This window comes from Suillus bovinus, assembly GCF_016758785.1.
Source record: "Suillus bovinus strain UH-Sbo-P2 chromosome Unknown EDB93scaffold_48, whole genome shotgun sequence".
NCBI classification, from domain to species: domain Eukaryota; kingdom Fungi; phylum Basidiomycota; class Agaricomycetes; order Boletales; family Suillaceae; genus Suillus; species Suillus bovinus.
Genome location: NW_024542104.1, coordinates 238895 through 253870, shown reverse-complemented (window position 1 = coordinate 253870; position 14976 = coordinate 238895). Strand labels below are relative to the sequence as shown.

Here is a 14976-nt window from a genome sequence, read left to right as displayed (position 1 = left end):
GCAATCGAACGCAGTTTCTGTGACAGATGGACGTCGATAGATGGATCCCTCTTCATGATATCTGTTAAAACGAGCCGATACATGTCGTGCAACAGCGTGCTTCTCTCGGTGGGATCGCGTGATACCACAGACTCATAGAAATCATTCGGAGATATCCCAAGATGGGGCTCTTTGATGTATCCGCAGGCAAGACGCGCCCACTCGAAAAGTTCATCGGCTTTCTCAGCGAGGACTGCGAACTCTTTGTCCTGGAAATTCAGCTCCTCCAACTCCTTAGATACGTGAGCACAGATGTCGCGCACTGCGAACTCTGGTGGAATATCATCCATCGACATTTGTCGAATATGCTGAACACCATGAAACTCGTGATTGATGTTACCAAGCGGCCGAGAGGTGACGATGAAACGGAAGTTGTGCGGGAGGTCTGTTATTTTGGGAACGCCGGGTTTTTGATGTTTGCCAGCTAGAATACGGAGGAGGTCTCTCCGCGTCTCTGCTCCGCCGCTTTCGTCCAGTGCATCGATCACAATCACGATGGGTTTATCGGTTGACCAGGATGACTGTCCTAGTGGGTCGATGAGAAGCTTCTGCCACTGCTGGGTGATATCCGGCGTATTCTTAAGATCATTCGCGTTCTGAACTGCATCTGCTAACGCCCGCCTCATCTCCGGGTCACGGTCAGCCAGGTCGCGCGCGATCGTGGAAAAGATCTTTTCGTGGCGACGAGCTGCTTCTTGCTGGCGGTCAAAGCAGTAGCACGAACCAAGTCCTCCCACGTCCTTGAACCACTTAGCAATGGTGTGGGCGATGGCCGATTTGCCCTTGCCTGCAGGGCCAGATAGCCACAGCACGGGTTGAACGTCGTTACCAGTGCTGTTGACCCAATCCGTGATCTGGGAAAGGATTTCTGTGCGTGTCCCTTGGAGGCATTCTTTCCTGGTATCTAGGTTTGCGCCAGCTGCGTAATTCATGCCACTGAGATCCAGTATTTCTCCTGAAAAAGCATGAATATATGTCAAATCGCAAGCACGTCCGAAGGCTTACCCGTACAGTGGACGTATATGGCTACGTCGTGAGCGACTTGGTCCCGGAAGTTTTGCACGAGCATATCCAACACATTACTATACTGTTCGATCGTAGTGTTCGTCTCTGAGACGACGTTCTTTCTGAGTCTGTTCCCTGCAACTCCTTGAGCTTCTTCATAAACCGACCGATTTTGCCACGGGGCCGATGCTGGACGAAGGATGCGTTGGAGTCAGTATTTGGAGTGAACTAAGTGATTTTCATGAGCCACGTACCAAGTTTCCACTAGCTGCTGCTGCTTCGCTAGATGTATTGGTTGCTTGAGTCGTATTCCTCGATGAACTATTTCCTTTGCTCATTGTGAATGGCAGTTGAAGCGAAGTAAAGTCAGGGTATTGGGTTGGTGATTTATATAAAACCATTATTGCACACCTCAAGGAGGCCTCGAGGAAGCCTCGAGACAGTGTTGTGAGCGCTAAGCGCCAAGCACTAATTTCGACCGCATCTGAGTCTCTCTGCAGTGTGCGCGTCGAACCTGACAGGCTGTGGATCAAGTTTGTGTGTGTGCACAGTGCAGGTCGGGAACAGTGGATGATTCATGATTATGACAAAGTACATAGTCGTAGTACTACTGCCAGTGAGAATAGCCACACCTGAAATTCCACCCCAATTGCGAGTCTGCTTGTCCATCGCTCGGGTCAAGAGAAGTCACAAATCGCCAATTGCCTTATTAAGTTACATTTATCTTGAAAATTCCAAGAACTTGTGTTGCGTTTACACTGCTCCCACTACCTCTGCTCTTCCTTTTTCTTCATTTGTACTAGCTTTCACTAAGACGAGCGGTCATGCAGCTACACAGGCGCATGCAAAACATCGATCAGATTGCGCATATATGCTCACCATGTGCATGATTGATTTGGTGCTGTCCGTTTTACATTGGTTTTCATCAAAGCCACAATGCGCTGACTATGCTTGTGACATTATAGCCCGATTGCTGCGGTGCTGAGAAGCAGGAGAATTAAGTATAGAAATGTGTGCTTTGAGGGGTTGTTAGCAGTCAGGTGGGACAGGTGAGTTATCCGTTCGCTCTATTTGGACCCCCCTCCTGTTCGTTTCTGACTTTTCTGCTTTTATGCCAACAGACTGTGACCGTGTTGAGTATTGACGTTCGGGCGGGAGGTACATTGGTATTATCTCTGGAGTAAATATCTTGCTGATCATGTATCTATAGGTCGAACTGGTTTGGGTGAGCAGAGTTTCACATCTGGTACATAGCATTAATATATATTGTATGTTTACTTGCGTACTGCATGTTTCTTCTGATCGAGGGCATGCAGTATCTCTTCCCAGAACTTCGGCAACAGATTCAGTGAGTACTTTGCACCGCTGCCTGCCATTCACATCCAATTAATTGCACTTCCTTGCAGGGGCGAGTGAGTTGTCAAGCTCCTTGGTTCAGTAGAATGATTTCCGTAGCTGTGAGTCTGTTTAAAGTCTCCGATCATCCGAGGCTGTTAACCAACACAACTTGATTTTTCAGGCCATGTGATATTCGACGCACTAAGTTGGATCAATGTCGCCGTGACTGCAATATTAGGCCGTGAGCTACGCAGCTGTATCACCTTGACTGGACTGACAGATGGCGCAAGTCATCATGATCGCTCGGCTATATGCCCTGCATCAACAATCCAGAAAGTGCTGATATCTCTCAGTGTCATTTTCTTGGTAGTCAACATTGCTGACGGAGTGACCGCTGCAATGGTTACGAGACGTGTTTCGTCGGGTAAGTTTTAATTTTAGTGGATGACGGACTTGAATGCGTGCAGCTCATTTTGCAAATATCTGATAGAAGTGTTCATTCTCTTTGGCATCACTCAGTGCGCCTCTGACTTTCAAGAAGGCTCGGATGATCTCCTTCTGGCTTGGATGACCTGGATTCTCCCCGCTGTATGGGAGGCCCTCGCACTATGTCTTGCAGTCCGGATCGCTTTCAAACACCTCCGTGAGCTGCAGCGACCATTGACAGGATGGCTTAATGCCGGAGATTGTTTCGCAGTGTTAACAAAAACTCATGTAATTTACTTCGCGAGGTAAGCTAACTATGATGCGAATGCGACTCTCCTTTTCCGCTGAAATTCTGCACCTTCAGTTTTGTTGCTGTGTCTGGCTTCATCCTCCCTTATGTGTCTCAAACGGCCATAGCGGTATGACATTGTGACTCTGACCTCTGCATGCCACAATCGTTAATCATTATTGCAGAACACAATTATCGCTGAACATCAGATTTATCTTGGTTTAGCTCAAACTTTCATAGTCACGGTGATGTGTGCTGGGACCACGCCTGATTCTTGGCGTTCGAGAATATCATGCGAAGCTTGTGGCCAACTCCGAAGGAGGTCCCTGCATGACTTGGATTGCCTTTGAAGAGCGCTTGAATGTGTCAACCAGCATCAGTGTGTAGCATAGAAAATGCTTGCTGTGTTTGCCGCGTGCCGGGTTCTCTCAGGGAGGGAGGGAAGTTGTTTTTATTCGAAGATTTTGTCGTGGTACTCGTACTATCTATATATTGTACATATTTATTGGTGTAATCAAGGTTTCTGTCAGGCACTGTGACACGGCGTTGAATCAGGGTTGGTTAGAGTAAACGAGTTCTTCAAAATGTTGTGAAGAACTGCGAGTAGCCGTTAGACGTGTTAGAGACCAATACGGTCGAGGGTCTTGTCTGAACACTGAGAGTGCGAGAGATCGGATGGGTGGGTGTTGCTAGAGATAATGTATGCGGTGTAGAAGATCAAATATGTGCCGGTCAAGAATACAGTAAAAGGAGTGCATAACAAAATCTTTTGTTTCTTCACAGCATATGACGTTTTCAGTGGCGGCCCACGGCCTCAGAAGTTAAGAGAGAATATATTAAGGTTCAAACGTTCAATCAAGGCCCATCATCGAAATAATCGTTGCAACGTTGAGTAGTGACCAAGGTCAGATTAAAATAATCATGAAGCTTTGAAGATCGACTGAAAGTTAACGTTAGCCTATGTGACGCAACTCACTACCGCTCTTATCGTCAACGCTTAATGGCTTCGATTCATCAATGATAAATAGTCAGTCGTGGAACAGTTGTCATGATCGCGGACGGTTGACTCACGTTACCTTAGATCTACAGATCTTACCCGGATGGCAAGAGTACTTATACGCCGCAGGACATGAAATTAGGTACGCACCACTGTCTGCTGTAACAATACTATTCACAGTCATTTTCGTCGTCTTGCATGACAACATCCTCATCGTGCCCAGTGCAGACGACAGCACGATGCGCAAGTAGAACTGCGATACGGAACTTTTTTCTGGAGAACTGTGGAAAGGTAAGGGACATATGCGCACGGGCACTTTCACGAAGTTTCACCGGACAGAAAGACGATTGCGTGTGGAACTTGACACGACGGGAGATATAATCAAAGGTATTGAGGAGGGTCACAGTCTGGGAGTGCAGGCTCTGTTATGGTTTCCCAGCGGATGCATCTTAGAAGCGAGTGCGACGACGGAATAAACGAAGCGGACAGCAGAGAAATCGAATCAAGACTGTTAGGCGCCAGAATAGCATCAGGCGGGTACAACTAAATGATTTGCATTTGAAAAACGAAGACCGGCCAGCTGGTTGTCGGTCCAATAAAAGAGTTGCAGCAGGACCAAATATTGTGCAAATGTGGACTGTGTTGTACATCATGGTGGTTGTTCAAATTTAAAGACTTATTTGCACTGTTGTTGACAATCCACAACTCCGCACTAGCTCACGGGTTCACATGTTCACACCCAATGGAGACAGAATATATGTATGAAGCTGGCAGCGGTAGTGGAAACAACATAATGTACGACTGTGTATTTAGTAACAATCGGATTGGAGTATCATAGAAACATTATATATTGACCTACACGTGACAAAGAAACCCTGGCCAAGACAAACGCGTATGGTACGAATCATGTGTATCATAACGACTCGGAAGACGAGGCAGCCTCCTGTCCCCGACAGGTGTGCCAAGACGTGTCATGGGCGAGACGACTCAAATCAAGCTGCAAGGCATTATCATGTATCACCAGCGTATTGCCTGGGACATACATCACGGGGTGGAAATTGCGTGGGATCCAGAGAAGAAGCCGTCCGTCAGGACCTACAACCCATCCATCCTCGTTCACAACAACAGAGGCGGGGGTAGAGGAGTCCTGGAGAAAGGAAGAGGCGGAATGAAGAGCGTAGGTTGGGTTAGATGAAAAACATATTGCAGGCACTTTGGTAGGGTGGGGCTGGTTGAGAAATTCTATGTCCCACACGCGGATGGTCTTGTCGGATGAACCAGATACGATGCGCTTGCTGTCGGGTGAGATTGCGACAGATGAAACAAGTTCAGTGTGACCTTGGAAAGGGGCCCCCAGTGCCTTCCCAGTCTTCATATCCCACATCCGGATCGTCTTGTCACCTGAACCGGATACAATGTGGCGCCCATTTCGCGAGATCGCGACAGAGAGAACATCGCTGGTGTGCCCTTCAAGAGGGGCACCCAATACCTGGCCAGTTTCAATATCCCATACACGAACAGTTTTGTCAAATGAACCAGACACAACGTATTTTGCATCTGGCGACATTGCAACAGATTGAACCCAGCCAGAATGCCCTTTGAGAGTGTCACCCACGGCCTCGCTAGTCTCCATGTCCCATACCCTGATCGTCTCGTCCAATGAACCGGATACTATGCGATGTCCATCCAGCGAGATTGCGACAGACATAACCCAGTCAGTGTGACCTTTGAGAGGAGCACCAAGTACTTTGCGAGTGTGCATATTCCACACACGGATGGGGAAGTCGGATGAACTAGACACAATACGAGTTCCATCTGGCGAGAATACAGCAGAGCAGACTGTACCACTATGGCCTAGGAGAGGCGCACCCAAAACCTCGCCAGTCCCAATGTCCCACACCCGAATGCTCCGATCAGCTGAACCAGATGCAATGCACTTCCCATCAGGCGAGATTGCTACTGACCGAACAGATTCAGTGTGCCCTTCGAGAGGGCCAATTAAGGCCTTGCCAGTCTCTATATCCCACACACGAACTGTCTTGTCATCTGAACCGGACACAATGCAATGTCCATCGGGCGAGATTGCAACTGAGTTGATGGGGGCAGTGTGGCTTTGAGGGATAGCGACTGATGCCTTGCCCGTAATGACGTCGGCATCCCATACCCGAATCGTCTTGTCCGATGAACCGGAGACTATGCGACTTCCATCCAACGAGACTGCAACAGATTGAATCGGGGCAGTGTGGCCTTGAAGAGGGGATCCTAATACTGCACCAGTCCCAATATCCCACACCCGGATGGTTGTGTCATCTGAACCAGATATAATGTGTTTCCCGTCGTGCGAGATTGCAACCGAATAAACATAGCCCGTGTGCCCTTGAAGAGGGTCACCTACTGCCTCACCAGTCTCCATGTCCCATACCCTGATCGTCTCGTCATATGAACCAGATACTATGCGCTTTGCATCCAGCGAGATTGCGACTGACCGAACACATTTAGTGTGCCCTTGGAGGGTACCCGATGCCTTGCCGGTTGCTACGTTCCACACCCGGACAGTTGTGTCACTTGAACCAGATACAATGTTTTTCCCATCGTGCGATATTGCAACAGATGAAACTTCGCCAGTGTGCCCTCGAAAAGGGTCACCCACTTCCTCGCCATTCTCCATATCCCACACCCTGACTGTCCTGTCCCCCGAACCAGATACTATGTGATTTACATCCAGCGAGATTGCGACGGACTGAACATAGTCAGTGTGCCCTCGGAGGGTACTCAATGCCTTGCCGGTTGCTATATCCCACATACGAACTGTTGCATCCCATGAACCTGAAACGATGCGATGACCATCCGGTGAGAATGCGACGGACGTAACACTGCTAGTGTGGCCTTGAAGAGGTAGGTGCACGCAATGCCTCGCCAGTCTTTGTATCCCACACCTGGATCGTTCCATCCTCTAAACCACATGCAATGCGTTTTCGGTCTGCTGACATTGCAACCGACCAAATACGGTCATTTGCATGGATTATCTTTTCCATCTGAGGCCAATTTTCGACATGGCCAGCAACAATACGGGGGGTACAAGGAAACTTGGCGGCAAACTTTTGGACTGCGTAGGAGCGAACGGCAGGGCAGACAAGTGTGAATGGGGAGTGCTGTGTAAGATGGCGTCTGCGAAAGTGCAGACGAAACGCAGGGTGTCCTTGACCGCGTCACTAACTTGCGTAAACTCGGCTTGACCCTACGACCACCCCACCGCTCGTAAGAATTTGCCGGGAAAAGAATGAGATTGAGCTACGCACCAAAAACCAGTCTGCAGTAGATAACAGGGTCTCTACCGAGCCGCCGAGGCTTTTTGTCAGAGCCAGTGCTTCCATCCACCAAAGAAGGCGCTCTCCATCGAAGAAAGCTTCAACCTCCTTAGCGAGTGGAGATTCGAAGGGCGTAGAAATGACATGAGTCCCCCAAAACCGACATGAGTATGATAGCTCAGCCGGGATGGATTTTTTGACTCGTTTTTCCAAATCAGGGACAGAAGAGTTGGGCAAGTACGAATTCTCTAAGGAGCAGATGTTGAAGCGAAGTCCGTATTTCATGATCCGGAGTGAGGCAAAGGCAAGGTCGCTCTGTACCAATGAATCAATGAAGAAGTCGTCACTGCGCGATTTGTCTGTGAGGAAGTCGTAGAATGATGCGTGAAGGGGACGTATGGGGGTTTGAGAATCCGTTGCCCCAATCAACAGCGAACCGAGCGGCTCAATGACATTTTTCACTTTGTAACGACTAGTCATGGGTGTAAAATACAGTCGCACAGCCGCCAGCGCAGCCATGGGAAGTGGTTCCAACGATGCGAGGACTTGCCCCATCACTGAGCGATACCAGGGGATCATGGACTTGGGTATAATTTCTGCCAGGATGGCTTTATACATACTATCCAGTAGAGGTGTTCCTTCTGCAGATGCTCCAGCCAACACAGCTTCGAAGCGTTCCATTGGATCTGGGCCCATTTGGTTCCTACGCTTGATATGCTCACAGGCGAGACGAGCCCATTCAAACAGGCCATCGGATTTCTCAGCTAGTAACTTGAAGTGTCTAGCCTCAAATGTATTGTGTAGGACTTTCAGCATGGAGGAGATGTAGAGTTGGATGTCATGTTCCGTCGACTCGGCTTCATCTATAGGTTTAGGAAGAACATGCGGTGCGGTCTGCAGGACATCCCCGATATCTCTGAGTGGGCGGGAGGTGATGAGAATGCGGAGATTTGCTGGAAGTTGGGAGGATTGGGAGGAAGTGGCGTTCGGGTCGCCAGCAAGCAAATGCAGAATTTGTTCCCGGGATTTCTCGTCGCCGCTCTCGTCCAACGCATCAATAACTACCAGAACGGGTGCATTGAAATCTTTTGAGGCCTCATTGATTGGTCCTACGACCAACTCCCGCCACTGTCTTGCTATGTCAGCGCTATGTCTAAGTTCATTACGATCATGAACTGCACGCGCCAATGCGCGCCGCATGGTAGGATGGCAGTCAGCCAAGTCACGAGCGATTGTGGTGAATATTTTCTCGTGCCGACGGTCTGCTACACGTGTACGATCAAAACAGAAACAGGCTCCCAGACCACCTTGCTCATTTGACCAGTTGGCTATCGTATGAGCGATAGCCGATTTGCCCTTTCCTGCAGTGCCGTATAACCACAAGAGCTGAGGCACATTTTTCTCCGTGCTACAGACCCAGGACTTGATCTGGGACAGGATGACTTCACGAGTGCCTGGGAGACACCGTTTGGAGGTGTCGAAACTGGCAGCATCCGCATACACCATGCCGCTGAAGTCCAGATCATCGACTAGGCCACGCATCATTAACATCATCGTGCGTTGAAAGTGAATCTAAGCTCTTACCAGCACGATGAAGGGTGATCACAGTGTCACGAGCTAGATGGCCTTGGAATTGCTGCATGAGATCATCGAGAGCATTACTGTAGCTCTGAATCTTGCTGTCTGTTTCACTGAAAACGTTCTTGCCAAGTCTTTTCCCTATCGAAAGAGACAACGTCAAGATGAAGGAGACGAAGGAGTAAGATCGACTCACAGGCGTTCTTTGTCTCAGAGTAATGGCAGATGAAATCTGCGCACTCGAGTGTCTGTCGCGCTATCTTTCCGTATATCGCTAGCATAGATTCCATTTCGATCAATTCCTGCTTCTCAGTGATAAAAGTATGGACTCCAGATATCTTCGAGAGCAAACGTGAAACATCTTCATCACGATTTGCCTGATCGAGAATCATCTGTTACCGAAATTTTGTCAACCTGCGACGGCGATGATCGAGAAAGAAGCTTACATTGGATGCGGAAGTGAAGATACACAACGCCAACTTCGCGTAAGGATGGGCCTGCATGTGAATGTTAGTGACGTGCAGAAGTGAGATAGATGGTCGTACGTCTGCGATCATGTTGGCAACGGAGTTGAATGCCTTCAAAGGTTTAAGCAACGCGGAGAACGTGTCTATTTCATCAGAAACGGATGGTACATCGTTGATCGCAAAAGAAGCCTTTTGGAGTAATGCGGGGGACCTGGCTGGTGCCTGCGAGACCTTTGTTGGCATTGGCGATTTTTTTGTTCACAACCTTCGGGTCGAGATGTTCGGCCTAAGCATAGACATCAGCACGTTGTCGAATGAGACGGATGGGAATATTCAGAGTTTCGTTAGTCGAGCTTACCTCTACGATCCCTGAATTGGAAGACTGCTCGCAATTTGGTTCGAGAGTGGGAGGGGTGAGATCCTGCAGAAGCGATTAGTACTAATCATGGCACACAGGGCACACTAAGAGTTGAAATTACACTTACCTTAGTTGATTGAACAGGTCGGGTGTCCTGTAGGCTGGAAATTGCAGCTGTGGGTTCCGGGTTGGGGGACTGTCGAGCGTTTCGAGTGAAGCGCTTGTTCACCTTGCCAAAGATCTTGCGCATTGACCTCGTGAGTCGTCCGTGAGATCCATTTCTCGGAGGCGAGAGAGAGGACGACTGTAATGATTAGAGATAATGTAGTTGTCAAGATAAAAGTTCGTACATCGTGACTGGTTGCCCTCCTGCCTCTCTCCTCTACCAAATGAGGGTCTGAATAACTTTGCTTCAGCCGCCTCCAGCGTTCCTTCCAAGTAGGATTGTTTTCACCCATCCAGTGAATGAGAAAAGTAGATAGGTGTGGGTGTTAAGAGGTTGTCTTGGTGCGATGGAACTAGGATGGGTGGTGAGTAACAAACAGATTCGACGAGCGCCTACATTTCTGTAATCAATTATGGATTATGAACTTGGGCCTGAAAGCGCCCGTTATCGATTGGCTGCTCAACCTGGACTAATGATAGCAATCCTCCAAAGCTGAAAAGGGGATCAGGCAAAAGGCCACCAGGAAACCTCACCATTGTTTTGTGCATGAACTTGCAGGGGCAGTGTTGTTCGACAAGTGAAAGTACTTATTGAAAGGACAAAATTCATTCAAGACCATCGCTCGTCATTCGGTCATCGATGCAGTTGGCGCTTGGCACTTCAAGTTGCTGGCTGTATTATTTGTTCATGTTTGGACTTGTGAGGCCTGCTAGCATCTCTCAATTGCCTTATTAGGTTACATTGATCTTGAAAATTCCAAGAACACGGTTCTGCCAAGTTCTATGCGAAAACGACTCGAAAACGCTACGGTGAACCTCTTTGAGAGGTGGGGAATTGACGTACATGGTTGGCCGAGCACCGGTAAGCGTAAAGGGGTTGACAGTCGCGCCGTAGTAAGGTTGAAGGACTAACTACTACATTTTAAATTTGAAAAGGGGAGCTCAAGCTTCAAGTTGTGGTTTTTGGAAGATGCACAGCTCGCGTCGAGAGCATCTCTCAATTGCCTTATTAGGTTGACTATGACACATTTTATTTTTTTCGGTTCTGCCAAGTTCTATGCATACATACCATCATTGCGAATGTCCCCAGGCCAAGTGCGTCTGCGCACTCGATGCCCCACCACCTGACATTTAATCATCTTCACTGCTCCCCTTACATACCGACTCAAAGTGTCCACTTTAATGCCAGTCCCGCATTAGACGATTGCAAACTTCACTTATCGAGGGTCGTAATGGATGAACTGTGGTACGAGTTTCGTCGAACGCATACAAATTAAATAATGTGTTTGCGTGCCCAGCCATCCTGATGCTGAACATATATCTGATATTACCGCTCTTATCGTCAACGCTTAATGGCTTCGATTCATCAATGATAAATAGTTAGTCGTGGAACAGTCGTCATGATCGTGGACGGTTGACTCACGTTACCTTAGATCTACAGATCTTACCCGGATGGCAAGAGTACTTCCATACGCCGCAGGACATGAAATTAGGTACGCACCTACTGGCTCTGCTGTAACAATACTATTCACAGTCGCCAGGACTCATCAACTCTGCACATAGCATTGGCATCCTCAGCGTAAGCTGTAGCACTACTCGCATCGCTACAAAGCTCATACTGGCTCTCAGGGGACTCCATTTTCTCCTTACGTGTCTGACCTATTAGGGCGGCGAGCAGCTATGTTCATCGGGGCAGTCGTCATGCTAGCTGGTGTTCTTACTCAAGCCTTATCCACCAACATCCAAGTCTTCCTTGGCGCTCGTTTGCTTAGTATGATGCACAATCAAAACGTCTATTCATAAACTTATCCTCCATTTCTCAGTCGGATTTGGGATGGCTTTCTCCATCAATGCTGCTCCCTTACTCATCAGCGAACTTAGCTATCCAACACATGTGCGCCGAATCATCTCGTATCTTATCCATCGGCTCTAATCTCATTCAAGCGCGGAAAAATGACCTCTCTGTACAATTCGTTGTGGTATTCTGGCAGCGCCATCTGTATGTGAGATCCGGTGTCGCATATTTGGTCTCTCACATGTCTGGCAGCGGCTTGGATCTGCCTGGGCACTTATGACGTTGCGGGGACGTCACCGTGGTCATGGAAGGCCCCTTCATTAGTTCAAGCATTTATTCCTATCATTCAGATGGTGCTAATATGGTAAGACTGTTAGCTTATGCCCTGCCCAAAGAGACTCAGCGTCTTCAGGTTCATCCCAGAGAGTCCTCGGTTTCTAATGGCGAGAGGGTTGGTGAGCATCCACGAAGAACTATTCCATTAAGTAAATCATCGAACGTTTCTCTGTTTCCTTCCAGGAATCACAAGCTGCACGAGTCCTCGCTCAGCGCCATGCAAATGGGGGGGACGAACGCAACGCTCTAGTAGCTTTCGAGCTGGCTCAAATCCGACATGCTTTGAACGTCGAACGAGAGTTCGCCTCTGGCAAATCCTACCTAAGGTGCTTCTCGACTCCCGGCAACAGACAGCGCATGTTTACCATTATATGGATCGCAGTATTCTCACAGTGGAGGTTTGATCAGTTTGGTTCCAATTTGATGACTGGCATTGATGTTCGTCTCAGCGGTAATGGTCTGCCGTCCTATTATATCAACTTGGGCCTTGCCGATTGACTAGATATGGATTTGTGCATTTCCTATATATTTCCTTCAATTGATCGAAACAGTCAACCTCGTGCTATATCTCCCAGCCTTGTCCCAGCCTATCTTTTACGTGAACAGCTGCTCCACATGTCCGCAGCTTTTAAGACATAGGGTGCAACAAATGAGATGCTGGGTATGGAATAGAATACGAAGTACGATCCAGTGTACACTCGGTCACATCTAAATTGTACCTGAAACTCCAAAATGGATCCAACGCTGTGTTTATTGCCAGTATTAAGGTCTGCAAGTGTAGATTTTAGTACCTGCAAGGAACAGAGAGGGCTTCGAAGAGACTAACCCCTCTCGGCACTTTTGCCAGTGTTGTCCGTGTGCCATGCGGCTCATATCAAGCTCAGGACCTCCTCTGGGCATCACTAATGCAGTCTGAGAGCTATAAAACGGATGTCGAGAAGCGGGTGGTACCCAGAATAGCAGCCGATCTTTGGGCCCTACCATCCATCCACTGCTATCATCCAGGAAAAAGTGGGTCGAACTGCAGTCATCATGGGATACTCCCTCCATGAAATCAGAAGTGTTGCGCAGTGCATGGATAGAGTTGGGCGAGAAACAAATGAAGTGATTTGTACATGTATTCAATGGAATGGTAGGGAGAGACTCTATCGTGCGATGATCATCTAAGAATGATGGATAATCTGACTTGGCGCACTGTTGCGATGGCTGACCCGTCGCAGCATCCCACAGCCGAACAGTCTTATCAAAAGAACCACTGACGATGCGAGCGCCGTCCGGCGAGAAGGAGACCGAGGAAACGAAGGAAGTGTGCCCCCGCAAGGGCTCACTGACTGGCTGGCCCGTCGCAGCATGCCACAGCCGAACACTGCCATCCTCCGAACCACTGACGATGCGAGTGCCGTCTGGCGAGAACGAGACCGAGGAAACTGCATGAGTGTGCCCCCGCAAGGGCTGACCGACTGGCTGACCCGTCGCAGCATCCCACAGCCGAACAGTCTCATCAGAAGAACCACTGACGATGCGAGCGCCATTCGGTGAGAACGAGACCGAGCAAACAAAGGAAGCATGCCCCCGCAAGGGCTCACCAACTGGCTGACCCGTCGCAGCATCCCATAGCCGAACACTGCAATCTTCCGAACCACTGACGATGCAAGTGCCGTCTGGCGAGAACGAGACGGAGAGAACGACAGAAGTGTGCCCCCACAAGGGCTCACCAACCGGCTGACCCGTCGCAGCATCCCACAGCCGAACACTGCCATCCTCTGAACCGCTGACGATGCGAGTGCCGTCCGGCGAGAACGAGACAGAGAGAATGACAGAAGTGTGACCCCGCAAGGGCTGACCGACTGGCTGACCCGTTGCAGCATCCCACAGCCGAACAGTCTCATCAAAAGAACCACTGGCGATGCGAGTGCCGTCCGGCGAGACCGAGACAGAGGAAACTGCATGAGTGTGCCCCCGCAAGGGCTCACAGACTGGCTGACCTGTCGCAGCATGCCACAGCCGAACACTGCCATCCTCCGAACCACTGACGATGCGAGTGCCGTCCGGGAAGAACGAGACAGAGTAAACTGGTGGAGTGTGCCCCCACAAGGGCTCGCCGACTGGCTGACCAGTCGCAGCATCCCACAGCCGAACAGTCTTATCAAAAGAACCACTGACGATGCGAGTGCCGTCCGGCGAGAACGAGACCGAGGAAACGAAGGAAGCGTGCCCCCGCAAGGGCTCACCGACTGGCTGACTTGTTGCAGCATCCCACAGCCAAACAGTGTTATCGTAAGAACTACTGACGATGCGAGCGCTGTCCGGCGAGAAGGAGACCGAGGAAACGAAGGAAGTGTGCCCTCGCAAGGGCTCACCAACTGGCTGACCTGTCATAGCATCCCACAGCCGAACAGTGTTATCATAAGAACCACTGACGATGTGAGCGCCGTCCGGCGAGAACGAGACCGAGGAAACTGCATGAGTGTGCCCCTGCAAGGGCTCACCGATTGGCTGACCACTCGCAGCATCCCACAGCTGAACAGTCTTATCAAAAGAACCACTGACGATGCGAGCGCCGTCCGGAGAGAAGGAGACCGAGGAAACGAAGGAAGTGTGCCCCCGCAAGGGCTCACCAACTGGCTGGCCCGTCGCAGCATGCCACAGCCGAACAGTGTGATCCCGCGAACCACTGACAATGCGTGTGCCATCCGGCGAGAACAAGACCGAGGAAACTGTATGAGTGTGCCCCCGCAAGGGCTCACCGACTGGCTGACCCGTTGCAGTATCCCACAGCCGAACAGTGTTATCCCAAGAACCACTGACGATGCGAGTGCCGTCTGGCGAGAACGAGACAGAGAGAACGACAGAAGTGTGCCCCCGCAAGGGCTGA

General features: G+C 49.7%; 3 protein-coding genes across 3 annotated transcripts; 2 read left to right on the top strand and 1 right to left on the bottom strand.

The window, feature by feature from the left end:
- Positions 1 to 2360: 2360 nt before the first annotated feature.
- Positions 2361 to 3653, top strand: EDB93DRAFT_1160607 (uncharacterized protein). Its single transcript, XM_041450027.1, is given in 7 exon segments — positions 2361 to 2393; positions 2409 to 2411; positions 2564 to 2623; positions 2673 to 2806; positions 2873 to 3113; positions 3173 to 3227; positions 3283 to 3653. 4 exon segments carry the CDS (start codon positions 2782 to 2784, stop codon positions 3445 to 3447), a joined length of 486 nt encoding a protein of 161 aa, XP_041305462.1. The 5' UTR covers positions 2361 to 2393; positions 2409 to 2411; positions 2564 to 2623; positions 2673 to 2781; the 3' UTR covers positions 3448 to 3653.
- A 7686-nt stretch (positions 3654 to 11339) lies between these two features.
- EDB93DRAFT_1330016 (general substrate transporter) lies at positions 11340 to 12870 on the top strand (the record flags this gene model as incomplete). Its single annotated transcript, XM_041455157.1, has 9 exons — positions 11340 to 11349; positions 11404 to 11463; positions 11512 to 11549; positions 11600 to 11741; positions 11794 to 11864; positions 11915 to 11969; positions 12018 to 12129; positions 12178 to 12220; positions 12285 to 12870. 9 exons carry the CDS (start codon positions 11340 to 11342, stop codon positions 12597 to 12599), a joined length of 846 nt encoding a protein of 281 aa, XP_041305461.1. The 3' UTR covers positions 12600 to 12870.
- Positions 12747 to 13166, bottom strand: EDB93DRAFT_1160594 (uncharacterized protein). Its single transcript, XM_041450026.1, has 2 exons — positions 12928 to 13166; positions 12747 to 12870 (listed from the first exon to the last, which is right to left on the bottom strand). The coding sequence occupies exons 1-2, from the start codon at positions 13149 to 13151 to the stop codon at positions 12864 to 12866; spliced, it is 231 nt and encodes a 76-aa protein (XP_041305460.1). The 5' UTR covers positions 13152 to 13166; the 3' UTR covers positions 12747 to 12863.
- Positions 13167 to 14976: the final 1810 nt, after the last annotated feature.

Bases quoted from the DNA above. Each gene is read 5' to 3' on its own strand.
- EDB93DRAFT_1160607 (XM_041450027.1), top strand. From the start codon at position 2,782: ATGGTTACGAGACGTGTTTCGTCGG. The intron at 2,807-2,872 runs GTAAGTTTTAAT...AATATCTGATAG, and splicing joins TACGAGACGTGTTTCGTCGG to AAGTGTTCATTCTCTTTGGC. The intron at 3,228-3,282 runs GTATGACATTGT...TCATTATTGCAG, and splicing joins TGTCTCAAACGGCCATAGCG to AACACAATTATCGCTGAACA.
- EDB93DRAFT_1160594 (XM_041450026.1), bottom strand. From the start codon at position 13,151: ATGGAGGGAGTATCCCATGATGACTGCAGTTCGACCCACTTTTTCCTG.